The sequence below is a fragment of the Delphinapterus leucas genome, chromosome 18, assembly GCF_059928025.1.
Source record: "Delphinapterus leucas isolate spDelLeu-1000000601 "Yukka" chromosome 18, BTC_Dleu_Yukka2, whole genome shotgun sequence".
In the NCBI taxonomy this organism is placed as follows: domain Eukaryota; kingdom Metazoa; phylum Chordata; class Mammalia; order Artiodactyla; family Monodontidae; genus Delphinapterus; species Delphinapterus leucas.
In genome coordinates this window covers 76,480,140-76,501,158 of record NC_143146.1, presented here as the reverse complement: position 1 = coordinate 76,501,158, position 21,019 = coordinate 76,480,140, and the positions used below count along the sequence as shown (strand labels likewise).

Below are 21,019 nucleotides of genomic sequence, written 5' to 3'. Positions count from 1 at the left end.
AAAAAAAAGCCGTTTGAATTCACTCAAAATGGGTCTTTCATTCAGCCAAGCTTAAAAATGATTTTTCATTGCCCCGGTGGTTGGAGCTGCTGGGGCAGCCGGGATGACCACCTGGGTTGGTCTCCAGGCGGGGGTGGGGTGCACCCCTGGCTGGCTGTTTGGTCCACGGTTAGGACAGCAGCCTGCTCAGCCCGCTTCCTTTCTTGTTATTGTTGCTGTTTTTCTTGAGCTCTTTGGTTCTGGTTCTCTGCTCTGGTTTCTTTCCAATTAGTCAGGTTATCTGCTCTGGGTTTCTGTTAAAGAGAAACGGAACCATTTTTTCTCTGTCTGATCAATGGAGCAACCAGGTGAGTCTTCACTTTTTAAACATTTTCAAATAAATCTCTTCTCTTGACACTGAGTGAATCTGTAAAACAAAACAAAACATTCATTTCTACATTTTCGATCATTCCTGGCAAAGATAAGGAGGCTTAGCTTATCTTTTCCTGAAATGTCAGGATAGTGCCTCCAATTCATCACTTGTAAATGATTTTTAGATGGTTTTAAATAAATGCTCATTTTTCTGCTAGTAGATGATTTGCACTGCACTGGTTTGGGGAAGAGCTCACAAATGCCAGGTGTTAGCTATTTCTGCTTCTTAGTGGAGCTGAAGGCCCAATACCCAAGCACACAGTTTTTATTAAACGGAGCAGGTTGTTTTCAGGTGTGTGTGACACGGGGACATTGGAGCCACCCACCTGGGTTTGCATCCAGCTCTGCCTCTCACTGGCGATGTGACCTTGGGCAAGTGACTCAGGCCTCTCTGAGCCTCAGTCTCCCCATCTCTAAAACGGGGATAATGACAGTATCCACCTGCTAGAGTAGTTGTGAAGATGAAATGAGTTCTGCTAAAAATAGTACCTGGTATGGCGTGCTTAGCCTGTGTTGTTATTTTATCATTGTTATCATCCTGTATGACTAAACCCGTATAAATGGAAGGTTTCTATAAGTCACAGTTTGAATGTGATTCTCTGCTGGGTGAAGTCGACTGGACACTGTAGAGACTTGGATAGAAAGAAGATAAAGGCATGTGTAGCCTGGGAACTCAGAGCCAGCAGGAGTTTTGTATATACTGTGTAGGTAGACAAAGCTTCAATTCTCATAACCTAAATTTGTAAAGAATTACATCGTACTTGTCTATGGTATCCTTTTAAAAGGTGATTCCTTTTAGAACATAAATAGTGTTATGTTTTACTAACATACTAAATAATATTATGTTTTACTAACATACTAAATAATATTATGTTTTACTAGTGTATATAGTAAATGGTAACATTGTATAGTAAATACAGAAAGCAGTCACTCATGTTATTAATGTTAACTGTATCTTCTTATCTTTTAGAGCTCTTCAACCAGAAATACATTTAACGAGAGCAATGGCTTTCAAAGTGCTGCTAGAACAACAGAAAGCATTTTTCACGGTTGTAGTTTTACTAGCCTGTTTGGTAAGTCAGCTCTTTACTTTCATAACGTGGGGAAAGAATTCATAGAACTAGTACCCAATCTATTTTCTCTTTCTAACCCCATATCTTAAAATTTTCTTTCAAATTCATTTTATCATTGTTGCATTTAATTAATAAGTCAAAGGTTGCTGTTGGTTCTTGACTTGTGTAACAATGGTCGCAATTATTTATTTAAATCTAGACGAAATCATAAAATCACAGCATCACTCGTTGCTGTATGATAATGATGCTCCATCGAGTTTATAGGCAGATGCCTCTCACAGCGCAGCCTAACAAGACCTTAGATTCTAGTTTGGAGCCCATGACTTCACAGTTTGTGAAAAATTAGGAATCATTTCTTAAGTGCTATTGTTTTATATAGTTATTTATATCCTTCTTGGTTTCAAAAAGCATCAAAGACAGATGGAGAATTGTAATGTTTGAAAGTTTTAACACAAAACATCTATGAAGGTGTTCAAAAGAATGACTGAAACATTTAATCTGGAGATGCAGTCATGATCTACAAATATAAAAAGAATTATTTACACTGAAGACAGTTCCTGAAGTCTTCTTGGAAGACAAAGTAAGAGGAAATGGGGTCTGATTGGAGTCTGACATGCAGATAGATGTAAGGAAAACATCCCCTCCTTGAGTTGAGGTTGTTAAACATTGGAAGAAATGGTCCACAAGAGAAGCTGTGGCATTTCTTTCTCAAAGCGATGCACTGTCTTTGTGGTGGAGGGGAATCTCCTCTCTCCTTTAAATAAAACCAAACTCCTCTAAGATTGGTTGTTAATGAGGGTTAAGAAAGGTGGGAGGTGATTACTAGACCTTTAGCCCCAAGTCATGGTTTGGTCTTGAACCCCACCTTGGATTCTCCCTCCTGCCTGCTCTAGAGGTTAAGGCTGTGATTTTATTTAAGGAGGTTGGCTGACTTCATTATAGATATTTGCTCCAAGGTGGAGACAGTTTGTACTGAATAACCTCCCATTGTTATAACCATCAAAAACCATTTCTGTGCACTTGTGCCGTGGACATGACACACACCAGCCTCTGTTCCCCCAGTGCTTCCTAAGGTTCTCAGTTTTCCTTTAGGGAAACAAAATTGTGTCAATAGTCAGGAATGTTACTGAGGGAGTCCCTGCTTGATGTAAGAGTTTGAACTGAATGTTGTCACCAGTCTGAGATTCTGTTAATATCAACATTTTTAATGAAATACCGTCTGTTAAGAAGCAGATATACACACTTTTGTAGGATGGTGTGTATAAGATGAACTTACATTTTTAGGTAAAATAAAAAATAAAGACTATATCTTGAAAATGACTTACAACCTTTGTTTTTGCAAAGCAGATAATCTTTGCATTTAAGTCCTATGCTGTGAACCAAAGTTTATTGTTAGGACATAGAGAACAGACTTGTGGTTGCCAAGGGGGAGGGAGTGGGGGAGGGATGGGTTGGGAGTTTGGGGTCAGCAGATGCAAACTATTACATATAGGATGGATAAACAACAAGGTCCTACTATATAGCACAGGGAACTATATTCAATATCTGGATATAAACCATAATGGAAAAGAATATGAAAAAGAATGTATATATATGTATAACTGAATCAATTTGCTGGGCAGCAGAAATGAACATAACATTGTAAATCAACTATACTTTAATTTTTAAAAAAAGTATATTGTTAGGTCCAATTTAAGTGGCAAGATGGCAATCAGTAGGAAAGTAAGTTCATGTTTACATGACACTTTTACTCTGAAGCATTCAGAGAATTGGGCCATTGTTATTTTCATCATTATCAGGAATTTTACTGATGTCACAATTGTCAGAATTTTTTGAATGATGAACTCTAAGTAAGTGGAATTCAGCTGAAAAACTTCTGCATCAAAGCTGGGTATCAGATATGTCTAAAGGATAATAGCAGAGCTCTTGGGACTAGTATATGTATTCCATTTACTTATTTATTCAACTCATTATGGGAGATATGTTTTCTTAAAGAGCAAAAATATAATTCTTGAATTCAGACGTTTTCAGGTTGCAAAAGGACCTCGGTCTCTGCATAACTGTTCTTTTATACACCTTCTTACTTAGAAAAGAGAGCAGTTTCTACCTGTTTTTACCTTGGGTACTCAGAAAAGTGTCAGAAGAAGATAGCAGTTAAATCCAGAAAAAGAGAACTCTCATTCAAGGAATACAGAGAAGAATCAGGCTTGTTGATTGAATTGTCCCACTGACTTTTCCAGAAAGTGGTTATTCTTCCTAAAGTGAAAACTGAGTTGGCCTCACTCTGAATTAATGTTTACATTCAGTGATTATGCGAATAACACTGAAGATACTATTCCTTTTTTGTGAAAAATAGAATTAACTTCCCTTAAGATAACGTGTTGTGAAACATTTATTTCAGGCATGTAGAGTGATCTGTGAAACAGGAGACTGTGGACCACAGGAATTCAGGAATCAGTCAGGAAACTGCGTTCTCTGCAAGCAGTGCGGGCCAGGCATGGAGTTGTCCAAGGTAACTGTCGGGTGTGTGGGAAAGTTGTAGATCTCTGTCTTTAAAATGCGTTCTTTTCAGCTAAATTCTTTCAGTTAATGACTAGTGAAGATTTCTTGGTTTGTCATGTCCCTTTAGCCAAGTATTGCACAATTCCCTTTTCAGTACATTCGATTCATGTGTCTTACTGAGATAAAAGAAATAGATTCTAATAACCGTAATTCAATAAATGTCATTGTTGTGTATAATTTAGTGTTTATTGTATTTTATTGAAAGAATAGAATCATTAAACAACAAGGTCCTACTGTATAGTACAGGGAATTATTCAGTGACCTGTGATAAACTGTAATGAAAAAGTATATGAATAATGGGGTCACTTTGCTGTACAGCAGAAATTAACACAACATTGTAAATCAACTATACTTCAATAAAATAAATTCTAAAAAAGAGTAGAATCATTAAGGTTTATTTGCTTTAATTAAAAGAATCAGCATTCTGCTAAAGATTTATAAATAAAGCATTGATAACAGGAAATGGTAATAATACTATTTACTGGGCCTTCTTTTTCTTAAAATTAAGGTTACAATTACTAGTCAAGAAAAACAGAGCCCCAGCAGTGTCTTAAGTAACCAGGCTCCAAGGTCGCAGTTCTTTTCCAAGCCAGGGTTTTGAACATTCCTTTGACAGTGCCAGTATGATTATTAATTTTCCCACTTTGAGTATATGCTACTCCCAGGAGCATCTTCAATGTATTCATCTTCACCACTGCTTGTGAAGCAGCTGTGTTCCAACTGGGTGGATTCAGAGTTCTGGGTGTTCCTGGGCACTTTGTCGTGAGCATGTTCAGAGCCGCACATGCATTTGCTTTATTTTCTGACCTTTTGAAGACGTCACCAGTTGTGGACAATTGATGTATCGTTTTGTTCTAAAGAATGCACCAAGGTCTTCCTGTTAGAAAAGGAACAAAAGATGTGTCTTTTTATTTTAAGTGACTTTTCAAAGAGAAGTCCTTTCCCCTACAGTCTGCTGTTCTCTGAATTTGAGTCTTGTCATTCATAGATTTTTGATCGATGGTCTGCAAACAGCAGGAAACAAAGAATTATGCATTCCACAAGTGATTCCTGGTGGATGGCCTCTCTGGGTGTTGTGTTTAATATTTTGGCTTTCAGCTTCTTGTGCCGTCCGCTTGGAAGGAACTGGCTGAAGTTTGAACTCCGCGGTGTCTAGTTGCTGAAGCACCCTGGCCGATGTTTTTTAAATCCCTGTGGATTGTAGTAACATGAGTTTTCAGACGTAGGTTTTGCTCTGTTGGATGTAAAAAGGTCCTTTATAACAGGAGGGCTGCATATCTAGGATCTGTCAACAAAGTAGTTAAGAATGCGATTGTGCCCGCGAGGAAAACAGTGATGTTTCTACCCCTCAGAGTTCTTTTGTCAAATCTCTGTGAAAATACGAATGAATCACAGATTCGAAGAGATGAGTGAATCATTTCTAAGAAATTGCTCCCTAACCTTCATCCTTTATCTAGAGAATGAAGATGAAGGTTCTGTCGGCTCGCAGTATTTTTTTTTAAATCCATCCTCTGAGATTATCTGATAACAGTTTCTGTATTTCATAATTTCCCACAGATATCCATAAGAAGTATTTTTCATTAGGTAGTCATTTTCCCCGAGTATTGCAGTAGCTGTCCAACTTTATTGGAGCAACCAAAAGGAAACAATCTGAATAACCCTGCCTGTGTGTACTTATTTTAGTTATTAATATTTATGATCATTTTCCTCATTAAAAAAAGACCAGGACAAAACATTGAGTGAGAAAGAGTAAAAGTAAAGGTAACGACGCCACTGAAATATTAGATTCTCAGGACCCACTCAGAAGCACAAACTTACAAATGTAGAGCGTGTTCCTGCCTGTCCTGAGGTGTCCACCCTGCAGGCAGGCAACCCCTCAGCTTTCACCCTCACTGTCTAAACAGACCGCCCAGCTCCTTGTGACAGACACTTAGCGAATCTTTGCTCAAGGAGTGGACGGATCTGTCAGCCTCGGATAGGTTTTGGAAAAGAAGGTGACAGTTAAATCTAGTAATATAAAAGTTAATGAATGTGTGATTGTGTGTTGCAAATAATGTTTTGCCAAGTCTTTTAGCTTGGTTTTGGCTCTTAGTAAATAAAATTAGCAAGTGAGCCTCGCTCAGGGTCTAAAATGTAAAACATAAGAAAGGCAAAGGAGTCAAACACACCTATGGAAGTAAAAATACATTTTTATTTTCTAGTTAGTTAATCAAGGCAAAGGATGTGAGTTTTTTATAAACAATTACTTTGGAGCTGGAAGTTTCTAAACTGTCCACTCGTGAATTTGCAGTTTCTTCCTTCCAGGCTGCCTTTATTAAATTTTTAGCAAGAACATACATCTTTCAAAGGAAAGAAGAGTAAGTTCTGAGTATATTAAAATCAGATAAATCACTTGAATCAACAAGTATGTTCACCTGGTTAATTGTCACTTCCAAGCTTTGCAAATCAAGGCAAAATTTATTCTTTTCACTGAGACGAAGTTTTTGTTAAATTGTTAGATAACTACATTTATAAATAGTCTATTTGCTTGTTGCTTGGAATACTGACTATATCATTGCGGTGAGTCCAAGAGTCTTTACTTTGGTAACTGAGGTGTACCCTTTTGGCTACCAGTGGTGTTTGAAATTTTGAAAGCACAATAAATAGCAAATATTTTATAATTAGTTATGAAAAAGTAGGGAAGCTGGGTCAAATTATTGATATCCACAACTAAAGTTTTCTTTATATTAAGAATTTTTAAAAGAGCATTTTCACCAAACATAGAGTTTTTAATAATCTTGATTCTAACATTATTATGTAACTTATTCTGCTGTGCTAAGCATAATTGAAAACTTCTGTCCATTTTTCTACTACCATGTCTATCCAAAATAAATTCCGGGTCATGGGGTTCTTCGAATTACAGACATATATCTATACCTTAAAACTCAAGCTTGGAAATACTTTGGGTAAGCAGGTGTAGTTAAAATTTCCATCTGTGGTTTTATTACTCCTAATTATTATTTTCTTTGGAAGGCATTCAGTCCTGCCTTTTCACGAGGTGTGGCTTACTCTCCCACGGTTAGGTCTCTACATTGGGACATGCAGTTGGGCCTGTTGGAAGGTGCTGGAAGAGCTTTCCAGGGGCAGCATGTGCTCTGCTCACCTGTGGTGTGTGGTCAGCGCTTCCCGACCGCTTTTTACTTCCTTTCAATTGTGAGAGCGTAAGGAGTCTAGGCAGCAGCTCCAGGTTCAATAAGACCCTTGATGCTTGTTGAGAGCAGTACCCTTCTCATCTTTGGCCACTTTTTAAACGAGTACTTATTTTCACCTCTCACCCTGGATACTTTGTGTGTGTTCATCTACAGGGTGTGTCTTAACCTAAAAAATATGGACTCTCTCTCAAAATGTCTTTAATTGTGAGTCTGTGATATATACCATGCAATGAAAATAGCTAACATTGGCCAACATGTATTATAGTGAGCCAGGTTCTATGTGATCTTTGTATGACATAAGGAATTCTTACAGCATACGTCTTAAGTGGGGAGTATATATAACTACCCCTGTCTACAGATGCGACACAGAGGTTAGTCGCTGTGTCCACCATCACTGTAAGTAAGTGACAGTGTCGGGGGGAGGGGGGCTCTTGGGGTCACCGTCTGCCTCCCGCCTTGATAATGCCCGAGGACAGCGCACCTGGGAGGACTTTCTGTGCTGACGCACATGGTCTCTACCTGTGCTGTTCAACACGGGTGCTACGAGCCACTGTGGTTATCGAACACGTGAACTGTGGCTGGTGTCACCGAGGAACTGGGTTGCTTATTTTATTTCATTTTAAGTAATGAAATTTAAGTTTCCCCATGTGAGGTTATGGTTGTCATATTGGACAGTGTTGTTCTAGAATGATCGACTTCCCTCCAGAAGCAGTGGCTTAGGACCAACTTTGAAAACACAGACAAATATCCCAGCGTGTGCGATGCAGGAGCTGCTCCCAGCAGCCTTCTCCCCGCCCTCCTCCTCCGGGCAGTGCGCTTGTCCAGGTCCCCACCCGTCCCTCCCACTCCGCTGGCTCCGCCCACCAGCGCTGCCCTGGGGCCAAGCAGAGCGGTAGCATCTCAGCAGCCCTTTCGGTTCCCAGGTCCCTCCCACAGAGCCCCAAGCACCATCTCTGTCATTTCGGCTCTTTTTAGTAACTCAGCTTAGGAAGTCGTTTTCCTGAATCTTTGGGAAAATATGTGACGGGTCACCGAGCCATCTAGAATCTGTGTTGAGGACTTTATCCCCTTGAGCCCTATTTACTCTCTCCCCCACCGCAGGGTTTAAGTTTTAGTCTTTGAAAGTTTATGATAAAGATAATGAATAATGTCTTTTTCCTATTTCCGAGGCAAAAAATACCGAGTATGATTTCCATGGCTCTGTAAGCAAGCTACGGTGGGCGTTTTGACCACGACCGTGTGCGTGAGTGTTCGGTGGCGTCCTGGGGCTCGTGAGAGTGAGCGGGAGATGATTTTTGTTTTCCCGAAGTGGCCACATTAGACTTGAATTCTCACCGTCTTGAGTTTGCCCGCCCACGGCCCCTCCTCCGCACCGAGCATTAATGCCAACAGTGTACTTTTAACATGATCGCCTCCCGGCAGTAAATCAGGAAACTAGTTTTTGCATGAGCCTCTGGAAACAGACTTCAAGTCTCTGGAACGGTTTTCAAAGTAGGCTTTGCTAAGCAATTATTGGGATGACTTTAGTTAATGTGAAAAAAGTTAATTCTTGTAAACAACAGCACCCTTCCCTCCCCGCGGGTGCATGCGGGGCTTCCTATTTTTAAAGACATCTCCTCTTTGGAAAACTGTTTACATCCTTAGGAAGAAAATCACACAAAAATTAATGTAATTTTCAAGCATAAAAAAGATTCATTTCTGCCATTTAATTACAGTGTCGCTCACTTTATTTGTGTTTAATTATACCTAATCAAGCCCAGTGGTGTTTGGCAGATATTAACAAGCTCTAGCTTGTAATTTTTCGTTAGAAAACTCAACTATGGGTTTTCACAAACCAAAAGTTGGGGGGATATGTCTTTGGCGTTGTTTTCTTAAAGGAAATCAAAAAGCTGATTGCTGAACACCAGCCACACCTGAATCTAATTTGTCATTTCCATTTGTGTGCCCTAGATTTTCTTTATAAATAACTTCTTCTCCATCCAGATTGAGCTTTCAAAGTTCAAAGAACCCAAGTTAATACTTATTGGCTGTACAAATAAATAGTGCTTTTGACCGGAGGCCCCTGGATGTGTTTCCTGGATAATTCATGGTCTGTGAGGATCTCCCCTGTCGGGGCGCGGGCCTGCTGCCCCAGCGTGTAGGTGGGATCCACTGGTGTTTTTTGTTCAGTTCTGGATTTGCAGAGGGAGAGAAGAAAGAAGGGGATGTGAGCACTGTTTACTTTCAGTCATTTTGCTACTGGAAAGCCACCAAATGTGGCTTAAAAATATTGGGCAGAGTGACAGAGCCACGGCTGCCCCCAGCTCGGCTGGAAGAAGCCCAGCTGGGCCCAGCCCTCTCTTGCTTTGGAGCCAAGATAAGGAAGCTGCTCACACCTCCACCCGCCCAGGGGGAAGACATGGCCTTACCAGCTAGGAGATGTTGCTGTGGCCCTTACAGGCTTTTGCTCCCTGGGATAAAATAATAGTAGTAGTACTAATACTAACACTGCTACTAATAATAAACTTTAGCAAATACTGCTTCATGCAATATTTGTTCATCCGTCTGTTTACCCAGCATTAGCTCTTTATTACGCACTGGCGTAACTACGGTGAAAGAAAAGATACTCAGTGGCACTTGCTGAAGTTGGCAGGGCAGGCATTATTCAGAACCTTTGCAGTAGGCATGGGGATTTTACAGCGGGGAGGGAAGGGGCTGATCTCCGAATACAGCCTGGATGAGTGGGAACTCGTAGCCGAGGAGTAGGGGTCGAGTCAGTGGTGGGAATTACTACCAGGAGACACAAGAGGCAGAGAGTTTCTGACCGAAGCCGACCCGACGGGTTCTCGCTGAACACAGGGTGGGACGGCCGGATGTCACCTGGGGGGTGGGAGGCTGAGGACCCTGAGGGTGAGGGCCCTGGTTAAACTGACCCCGCAGGGTTCTTGCTGGAACTAGATTTCACGAGGCCATGCGCAGATGGGCCGGGAGAAGGTTCAGGAGGCCGACTCAAGCGTGGTCACGCAGAGAACCTTTGACAGCTTCAGGGATGTGGGCTTTGGGGAAGGCAGGGTAGGGGGCGATGTCAGATGCCAAGGGTTAGTCACTTATTTTATGATTTGGGCAAGTAAGTAGGAACCCTATGGCAATGCATTCTTTTCTATCCATGTGTATATTTTCCCACCTCAAAGTTTATTAATAAAAAGGCCTTCCTGGTGATTCAGGGCAGTCCTAGGTATTTCCTTTAAGCTTTTAGGCACCAGGTCGTAATTTCAAAAATAAAGAACTGCCATATTGTTTTCAAGCCTCAACGCATTTCTAGCATTGATATTAATGGCAGACCGTCCTCCATAAGAATAAAACATGTAGCTAATTCTGGAGCCCAGGCCAGTGACTGACTCACTCTTCCCTCCCCCTTCTCCTCCCTCTCCCTTAGCCTCCCACACCAAACACACACACACACACACACACACACACACACACACACAGTCCTTCTAATAACTGGTGAGAGGGCGAACTCAGTACAACCTGGAAAGTGTCAAAGAAAACCAGAACAGGACAGAGGTTACAGCAGTAAAAACAAATTCTATTCAGGAGCTTTTGCAACAGGAGAAGAGAGACCTCGCTCCAGAACCGCATTCAGCTCCACATCCAACGTGGACACATGGGGGTTATAGCCCCGGAGCAGAGCGGGGGGCAGGGTGGATGCTCACCAAGAGGAAACGGCGGAGGAAGGGGGATCCTGGCTAAATAGACGCCAGGATTCCTGCTGCAGGCGGACAGGGGACCAGGCCTCACCTGGGGCGGGGGGTAGGGTGGGTGGCTTGGGAGGTCAGATATGGAGAATAAGCAGGTACTGAGGATGGGGGATTCTGGCTAAACCAACTGGACAGGATCCTCGGACAACCGGGTTCTTCAAGACCAGACCTAAGAACAGGGTGCAGTCGAAAAAGTGGCTCAGAGACGCCTGCAGACTTTGGTCAAGCAGAGAGTCTGTCAAAGGAAAGACTGAGCAGAGCCAGTGTGGGCAGCCTGCCCCTTCCTCCTGTCACCATGGGCCTGTCCACACCTCTGCTTCTGTCCCCAAAGGAAGCACTGTGCCTGGGAGCTCTCCCCCTTGTGCCCCAAGGTCACATGGGAAAAACTAAAAGATCTAATACTGTTGGTATTTTCATGAGATGCCCAATTAGATCACGTGATGCTTGCCAGCTCAGTTGGTTGCGCTCGAAGGGTACCCTCTGTGCCCCAGCATCTGGGTGCAGTGATGAGTAAGAGCAGCTCGCGTGGGGTACCAACCTGCATCCCTGCGGGGGAACCCGCGCTCAGGGGCTGATGCCAGCGCTCCCACAGCGCGCCGAGCGGGGTGAACGAAAAGGAGACGCGGGATAGTTGTCCACACACGAGGAGGATGTGTCTGGGAGGTTTCCCCAGACCTGGCACGGTGGGGGAGTAGGAAGTTAGGGACGGAGGATGGAAAGACGGGTTACCATGGGACAGGGGCTGGTGACCTCCCCCCCACCCCCGTCTCTCTCTCTGTCTCTTTCACTCTCTCTGTCTTTGTCTCTCTCTCTCCGTTGTTTCACCTCCTTCCGTTTCTCTTGGTAGTTGTTTATTGAACTTAATATGGAAGATTTCAAGGCATTTTAACCACCTTGTTTTACTGAATGAAATAAAAACCTCAAGGTAGACATTTATATGGGGGGGTAATTTAATATTTATATGCTTTTTACTTTATAGCCTGGATTTCAAATAATTATGACGTTTCTACGTTTATGGTGCTTTAGAACTATGACAAATCAGCTCTAAATGTGGTTGCTGCCATGGATGCTATACAGTAATTCTTTGGAAATAACTGCTCTGAATTCCTAGTTAATTCAAGGTGTCTAGTTAATTTAACATGTGGAATGAGCACTTCATACACTTCTTAGACTCTCATGAACTGAAAGTGATGATATTATTCTTAAAAGTTTAAAAATAATATTAGGCTGTGTTTCTAATAATCTTTTTTTAAATGGCAAATACTTTAGAGAAAGTATATATTTTTAAAATTTTATTGAAGTGTAGTTGATTTACAGTGTTGTGTTAATTTCTGCTGTACAGCAAAGTGACTCAGCTATACATACATACGTTCTTTTTCATATTCTTTTCCATATGGTTTATCATAAGATATTGAACGTAGTTCCCTATACAGCAGGACCTTGTTGTTTATCCATCCTACACATACTAGTTGGCATCTGCTAATCCCGGACTCCCACTCCATCCCTCCCCCACCCCCCGTCCCGCTTGGCAACCACACGTGTGTTCTCTGTGTCTGTGAGTCTGTTTCTGAGAGAAAATATATTTTGAATAAAATTCCCCCAAATAATCGATCTCTGTACAAGTATGGCTCATGGTACCTGCTCTGTACATTTTGGTACTCTTTTGTGATAGTGATGATACAAAGCCTTATCTCAAGCCCTCACCGAAATCTACCCCAAAGAGAATTGCTGCAGCTGCCGCCAGGGCATATAAGCTGCAGGCAGAAATAGTAAGGCGGTATCCAGTTAATAAAGGCAAAAGCGGTGATGCACTTGGAGCCTGGCTTTTTCTTTCTGTACATGATTTGGTCCAGTGTAGAGTGAACCAAAAAAAAAAAAAGTTCCATGAAATCCTCATTCTATAAAATCTAATGACATGTAAATCACACACAACGATACATGGCAAAAACTCATTGGTCAAAGCGGTGCTTATGTACAATATAAACTCTAGACACGGCCAGGAATCAAAAAAGAAGCACAAAGATTTCCCAACACTGAAGTATATGTTTTCTCAAAAGAGATGGAACTGTCAATACACCTGTGTATATTCTTTCAAGTTCATTTCTAGTCAGATCATTTCTCTAGTTTCTCAGGACTGGGGAGGGGAAGTGAGTGGCTACAGACAGCGAGGCTCGGCAGGAGGGAGGGAGGGCCGCTGACCACGTGGCAGAGGCGTTAGAACAGCAGAACGGCCCCACAGGCCCAGGACTGCCTAGTTCTTTGTATGACGGCACAACGCAGTAGTGGATTCAACCAGGAAAGGTTAAATTCTATCTTATGTACCCATTTTCAAAAGCAGGTACTTGGGGGCTTCCCTGGTGGCGCAGTGGTTGAGCGTCCGCCTGCCGATGCAGGGGACACGGGTTCGTGCCCCGGTCCGGGAGGATCCCACGTGCCACGGAGCGGCTGGGCCCGTGAGCCATGGCCGCTGAGCCTGCGCGTCTGGAGCCTGTGCTCCACAACGGGAGAGGCCACGACAGTGAGAGGCCCGCGTACCGCAAAAAAAAAAAAAAATTAAAAAAAAAAGGAGGTACTTGGGATTCGATTTAGAAAAATTTTTATTCAATAAAAATGTTTTAGATGGAAAGTGATGTTTGAAGTAGCCTAGAAAAAATTGGGGTCTGAAGATCCCTTTATTCCCCAGTGAAGCTTTATTATACTGGAATCAAGAAAATCGGTCTGTTGGGCTGTAGAGAATCCAAAACAGTAATGGCCATGGGTATCATTTGTTTATGGACACCTGTGCTTGATTTAGAGTTTAGAGGCTTCATATGTTTTCCCTTTTATTCCTCAGAGTAACCCTGTAGGGCCTGCATTGTTATCCCATCTCACAGATGAAGAGTCTGAGGGTCAGAGAGTTCCCAAAAAAACTTAGCTGGCAAGTGGCCGATGTGTCTTTGGCTCCAATGCAGGAAAATATACACTTTCCCCCTGTATCAGCCTGGCTTGAAAAGCAACATTTCTGACGTTTGCTACCAGTTCATAGACGCCTACCTCTTTCCCTTTGTTTTCCTATCTTCCTCTCCCTCCCTTTTTCTTTCCTTCTCTGTTGTGTGTTAACCTGTATATGAGACCCTTACAGTCCCAGCTGCCTGGATCAAAGCGTGATGTTGAAATCACTGCCGCAGGAACTTTGAGGGATATGCCCAGCGTGTGAGTGAGGAGGTCCTGCCCCGGATGTCATGTGCACACGCTTTGATCCTGGGACTCGGGGTGGGAGGCTCCCTTCTGTGCCTAAAGAAAGCCTTTGGATGCCTGGGGCTCTCTCAGCAGCTAACACTGTCCTGGTGCAGATCCCACTGCTGTGCACAGCCCCCCAAAATAGCAGTGGCCTCCTTCCCGCCAAGACCAAGTACACATCCTAAGAAATTCTTTCTCAGTGTGTGTCTGTATTGTTTTCCTGATTACTAGAGATGCTTTGTGCACGAAAATCAAATCATTACAGAAGTATAAAAACTGAAAACACCTCATAATTCCACTACCCCCCCCATAAAAGATAATCCCTGTTAACAATTCTAAAGAAATTCTAATTTGTGAATTAGTATTTAAAACTTTTCCCCCCTGCTTCTGTCTGTGCCTTTGGTTCAGAACATTGTCTAGCTGGAGCCCTCAGGGTTAGGAAGGTGCTGACCTTCTGCTTTGTTTTTCTCCCCTGCTCTTTGCTGTGCTTGTTCAAGACACACATTTGAAAGACTGGCAGAGGAATTGAAGGGGGAAAGGAAGGGATAGCCCCTCCCAAAGGTGAGTGAGTTCATTAGTGAGGTCTGGATTGAAGTGTCATTGCTAATATCCTTTATTGAGTGGCTTATTGAGTACAGGGAATACTATTCTTTGTGTTGGTTTTTGTTTTTTAATTGAAGTATAGTTGATTTACAATGTCGTGTTAGTTTCAGGTGTACAGCAAAGTGATTCAGTTATACATACATACACACATATATATGTATATATATATGTATGTATGTATACTCTTTCAGATTCTTTTCCCTTACAGGTTATTACAAGATATTGACTAGAGTTCCCTGTGCTATACAGTAGGTCTTTATTGATTACGTATTTTATATATAGTAGTGTGTATATGTTAACCCTAACCTCCTAATTTATCCCTCCCTCCACCCACCCTTCCCCTTTGGTAACCATACATTTGTCTGTGAGTCTATTTCTGTTTTGTAAATAAGTTCATTTGTATCTTTGTGTGTGTGTGTGTTGGTTTTGATTTAATTTTCAGCCAATAAGTACTGCTTAGTTGACTTTGTATAAAAATATGGATGAAGAAGTTAAATATATAAATTTTATGGAGAAGCCAGAATTCTGACCTCGCTGGATCTGTGTTCTGGCTTCCGTGGTTCCCAATGAGGAAGCTGAGGCTGTGGTTGGGAGCCCCCCTCCACCCCGCTGCCCCTCTGGCTGTGTGTGGGCTCCCAGCATGCCCTCCACGTGGGGCTCTGTTTGCAGCTCGAGAGCTGCTGTCTGATTTTCTTTTTAATGGCCAGCGTTCTGTAGAAACCATCACATAGTGCAGATAACCGTGTTAACATTTGATATGTAATCTTTCAGACATCTTCCTGTGTATATGTCACATAAAGTGTCTGAAAGTCCCAGAGTGTAGTGGTATGAAGTCTGGCTCTGGAATTAAACCATGTAGGTTCGTACCATATGACTCAGCAATTCTGCTCCTAGGTATACATCTGAAAAAAACAAAAACACTAATTTGAAAAGATACGTGCACTCAGTGTTCATAGCAGCACTATTTACAATAGCCAAGGTATGGAAGCAACCTAAGTGCCCATCCACAGATGAACAGATAAAGGAGATGTGGTACGTATATGCAATGGAATATTACTCAGCCATAAACAAGAAAGAAATTCTGCCATTTGTGGCAACATGGAAAGACTTGGAGGGCACTGTGCTAAGTGAAGTAAGTCAGACAGAGAAAGACAAATACTGTATTATATCACTTGTATGTGGAATCTAAAAAATACAACAACCTAGTGAGTAAAACAAAAAAGAAGCAGACTCACAGATAAAAGAGAATAAACTAGTGGTTACCAGTGGGGAGAGGGAGGGAGAGGGGCAATATAGGGATAGAGGATTTTTTAAAAAGGATTATTATGGGATTATATGAAATCATGTGTGTGAAACTTTTGAAAATTGTAAAGCGCTATATAATAAATAAATAAATTAATTAATTAATTAATTAATTTAAAAACCGTGTAGGTTCAGATCCTGGTTCTGACATTAGCAATGTCTCTTTGGTTAAGGTGCATGCCTTCTGGGAAACCCCATACTCCCATCCAGGAAATAGGAGCATGGGGAGCGCTTTCCTCATTGTGGGGGAGGAGGAATTAATGAGATCCTGGCATAGGGGAAGTCCCCGATAAATGTTAGCACTTACTATTAATGTTGTTGTAAGAAATGGGATCCTATTTCTCATTCTGTTTTGTAACTTATTTTTTAAACCATCATGAACACTCGTCTATGGCATTCTTTTTGTGACTGCATTTATAACGGCATCATATGACATGCTGTGATTGATTTAGTGCTGGAACTTGTATGCAGGTCAAAGAGCCGTCTGTGAAGCCCATCCTTGGAAAGCAGTTCTGGGTTCTGATGGCCAAATCTAGATATGCTTGAGACCTTTAGTATCACAGGGTTTGATCCAAACAAGGATTTAGTGTTCTTATAAGCGTTGAGTAAGCATCTTCCCTCTCTCAGACAGTAATAAACAGCTAACCATTCCAAGTTTCTCTAAGGATATTGTAAGCTTCTGACGTTTCGTATGCAGCTGTCCTTGTGTCCTGTTACTTATCACAGCACTTACTTTCTGCCTTGATAAGTGCGTAGGTGTCTACATACTTCCCCGACTCTAGCTTCAGAGCACTCAGATGACCAGCTGAGTTGAAGAAAGTGCTGTCATTCTGCCCTCAGCTGGCGGTAATGCCGCAGCAGCGGGGGAGGCGGGGGAGGGGGAGAGCCTTTCTTATTCAAATGCTCGTGCTCCTGGAATAAAGTGGATGTATACCTAAGTATACTTAGGTCGTAAGAGAGATTATTAGCAGGGGGAGACACATTGGAACTCGCTGAAAGAGCGGCCTTTGTGTCCAGAGAGGCGGGCGCTGGGTAGTCACCAGCCCAGTTCTCCGCCGTCTCCTCGTCCCCCTTTTTCACTCTCGCGGGGTCTGAATAGCTGTCTCTTGCCTGTTCATCCCCGCAGGAATGTGGCTTTGGCTACGGGGAGGATGCCCAGTGTGTGAGGTGCTGGCCGCACAGGTTCAAGGAGGACTGGGGCTTTCAGAAGTGCAAGCCGTGCCTGGACTGCGCCCTGCTGAGCCGCCTCCAGAAGGCCAACTGCTCTGCCACCCGCGACGCCATCTGTGGGGACTGCCTGCCCGGGTATGTGGCCAGTCCTTCCCGCGTAATGAGTCAGTTAGTCTGAACAGGCTTTCCTCTGGTTCCCTTCCAAGTGCAGATGCCCGCTGATATTAACCTGAACACACTTGCTGAGGTTCGTGGCTCTTCTATTCTCTGGGCCTCCTGTGTGCCCTGCACGACGACAGGCGTGGCTAGAATGCAATGGATAAGCGTGGTGACCGAGGCTCCGTGTCCCGAAAATCCTTAGAGTTCCTGCAGATCGATAAAACAGAAAACATGGACAAAGGGACGAGAGAAAAAACTAGACAGTTCACAAAGGAGGCACGTGTGTGGCCTGTGACCATACAAAGATGTCCATCCTCAACATGATCGGAGAAATGCAAATACCGCCATCCAGTCGTATTTTGTAAGGCATCACTTTGGGGAGAGGGACAGAGATCCCCACCCACAGGCAGCTTATATCCTAATAAGATTTGACGAATACCTACACAGTAAATGATAAGTTATACAAAAAGGTGGAAGATATGATTGCTATGGAAAAAAAGAAAATCTCAAGCAGCTCAGGGCGTTGGGCGTGCCCCTGGGGGGTGCAGGGGATGCAGGTTGCAGGATCAAGGTGGGTCATCAGGATGGGCGATGCTGGAAAGGTGAGCTCTCTCTGGACACAGACCCTGGGGTGGACATGGCCTGGTGTATCTCAGAAAGTGCCGAGAGGCCAAGGCAGCTACAGGAGAAGAGGGAGAGGCAGTGAGAGCCGGGGGGGGGTGCAGCTGTACCAGTGGAGACCTTAAATGGGCACGTTGAAAAGGAACCCAGGCCGTGGACAGCAAGGGGACCACACCTGGGCCAGGTGGGGAGACAAAGCCCAGGAGGAGGAACTTTAACATTTTAAGTGCTTCTAGGTAACGGTTGGCCGGACATGCCAGATAAAACAGGCAGTTGGAAGCCAGAGTCCTGATGAAGCCCGGGACTCGGTGGGGCCAGTGTGGTGGTCTGTTAGGGACGAGGCATTGCTGCAGGAAGTAAGGAGGGGAGGGGACAAAGTGAGCATCAGGAGGACCTAATTAGTATCTAGTGGAGCCAGAGGAGAGATGAGGATTCCCGGAGCTTTCCTGGAACCCAGGCTTTATTGCAGAAGTAAAGCAACCAGGGCCGGCAGCATGACGGGAGCAGCAAACTGTATTACGTAGTGGCTAAGCAGTTTACGTGAATTATTGTCTGTGACGTTCACAGTGTTTTAAAAACGAAGAAAGTGAGCCTTATCATTAAGGTTATTCAGGCGAGATGGCACAGGCAGTGCGCAGTGTGGCTTGGACTCTGCCACCAGAATCCACGCTCCAAGTCAGTGCAGACGGAGGACGCTGACTGCACCCCGCCGGCTCGTGCCCACGGGAGCAGGGATTTGACAGATGCTGGGTGCCCGCTCCGGGGCTTTTAGTGAAGCCAGAGGGCAGATAACGCTCTGGGCCTGAAGGCCAGAAACAGGGCAGGAAATAGCCTCATGGGTCAAGCAAGTCCTTATGCGAAGACTCAGAACCCAAACAGATGCAGAAAGTACTGGTCTTACACCAGCAGGACAAGTGACCAAAGAAAAAATAGCTATATTTGACTTCCTCAAAATTAAAGCCTTCTGTGCTTCACAGGATACCATCAAGAAATTGAAACAACAACCCCCAGAATTAAAGGAACTATTCGTAACTCATATATGTGATAAGGGACTATCTTATCTAGCACATATAAAGAGCTCTTACAACTCAATAACAAAAAGACAAATAACCCAGTTAAAATATGGGCAAAGGATTTGAATAGACACTTCTCCAAAGAAGAGACACAAATGACCAGTGAGCTCATGAAAAGATACACAACGTCAATTAGTCATCAGCAAACGCAAAAAAAGAAAAAAAAAGACCCACATACTTCACACCCACCAGGATGGTTATAACCAAAAGACAGGCAGTAACAGGTGTTGCTGAGGATGTGGAGAAACTGGGAATGTAAAATTGTGCAGCCACTTCGGAAAACAGTACGGCGTTTCCTCAGAAAGCTGCACATAGAGTTACCATGCGACCCAGCACTTCTACTCCTGAGCGTGTAACCAAGGGAACTGAAAACATGTCCACACAAAAACTTGTACACGGATGTCCATAGCAGCCTTATACATGAGAGTCAAAAAGTAGAAATGACCCAAATGTTCATCAGCCAATGAATGGATAAACAAAATGGAGTGTATCTAGCAATGGGATATTATTCAGCGGTAAAAAGGAATGAATTACTGACACATATGACAACATGGAGAAACCTAGAAAACATTATGCCAAGTGAAAGAAGCCAATCACAAAAGAACACATATTGTAGGATTCCATTGGTGTGAAATATCCAGAATGGGCAGATCTAAAGAATACAGAGTAAATTAGTGGTTGTCTAGGGCTGGTGGTTGGGAAGGGTTGAGAAGAAGGGGGAGTGATTGCCAAAGGGTACAGAGTTTCTTTTCTTCCCGATGAAAATGTTCTAAAAGTGACTGAGCTGATGTCTACACAGCTCCCTGAGTGTACTAAAGACCATTTACTTGAATACTTTAAAGGGGTAGATTGCGTGGTATGTGAAGTATATCTCAGTGATGTGTTATGTTTTTAGAAAGTAGTGGCCTGTAATCTCAGAAGACACTGAGAGCTGTGAATATTATTCCCCAGAGTCTTGAGCTTGTGCAAATCTGATGGAAGGACAGAAACTGGGCACCTGATACCTCTCTGCTCCTGTTCTGACGGAACCGGGTCTTGACTCCTCTGCCCTCTCCGCCGGGGAAGAGGATGGGGGTCAGGGAGAGGAGGCGTCCACGGGGGATGCCAGGCTGAGCTGGGCAGTGCCCAGAGACCCAGGACTCGGCTTTTACAAGGGGGAACCCAGGCGTGGGCTGCTGGAGCATGAGAGGGAGCCCCCGCCAAACGTGCTTCCTCGTGCTTCACCAAATTTGTTGTCACCTGAGCCCACTGCTTTAGTGTCACGATGTTTGCTCATTCTGTAAATAGATGCTTAGATGTGGGAAAGTTAGAAATGAGTAGACATTTGAATGGTGTTTCGTAGTTTAGTTATATGATTAGTTTAAAATTACATCCTTTCTAAGCAAGCATGAAGGTGTGAGGCAGGCAACAATTACAGAGTGACTCCTACTCTTCCAGGTCTTCCAGGGTGTTTTCAAAGTGCTCACCCAGCTTGACTGTATTTTTGTGAAAGAGGAAAATAGTTGACACTCGTTTGACAGACAGGAAAATGGAGGCAGAAAGAAAATAAATAAATTGCATATTGCCTCCAGAAAAATGCCAAGGTCAGGCATAAGGTGGGCAAGTTTATTCCTGGTGTGACGCCTGCCCTCTGCGGCCGAGGCCTCACTCAGATCAGGATTTTCTGCTGCCAAAGGCCCAGCCCCCCACCGGACACGGGTGTGGAAAGTCTGTCCTCTGTGCTACAGTTTGACCAATTAGGGAAATTCAGTGCCCTCATTCCCAAATATGGTCAACAGCTTTCGGCCAGTTACTTAATTTCTCTGACATTGATTCTTCTCACCTATAAAAATATCATCTAATAATAATACCAGCCTACAGAATTGTCAGAAGGATTAAGAACATAGCTCATGTAGAGC

The 21,019-nt window shown here is 43.3% G+C and overlaps 1 protein-coding gene across 2 annotated transcripts in view; it reads left to right on the top strand.

Annotated features, from left to right (window-relative positions):
* TNFRSF19 (TNF receptor superfamily member 19) overlaps positions 1-21,019 on the top strand; it is an 85,373-nt gene that overhangs the window by 17,247 nt on the left and 47,107 nt on the right. For both annotated transcript variants that reach the window (XM_022574501.3, XM_022574499.3), the window contains exons 2-4: positions 1,382-1,484; positions 3,886-3,996; positions 17,225-17,403. In XM_022574501.3, coding sequence (XP_022430209.1) covers positions 1,416-1,484; positions 3,886-3,996; positions 17,225-17,403 — 359 coding nt within the window. In that variant the 5' untranslated portion in view covers positions 1,382-1,415. The remainder of the gene's footprint in view (positions 1-1,381; positions 1,485-3,885; positions 3,997-17,224; positions 17,404-21,019) is intronic.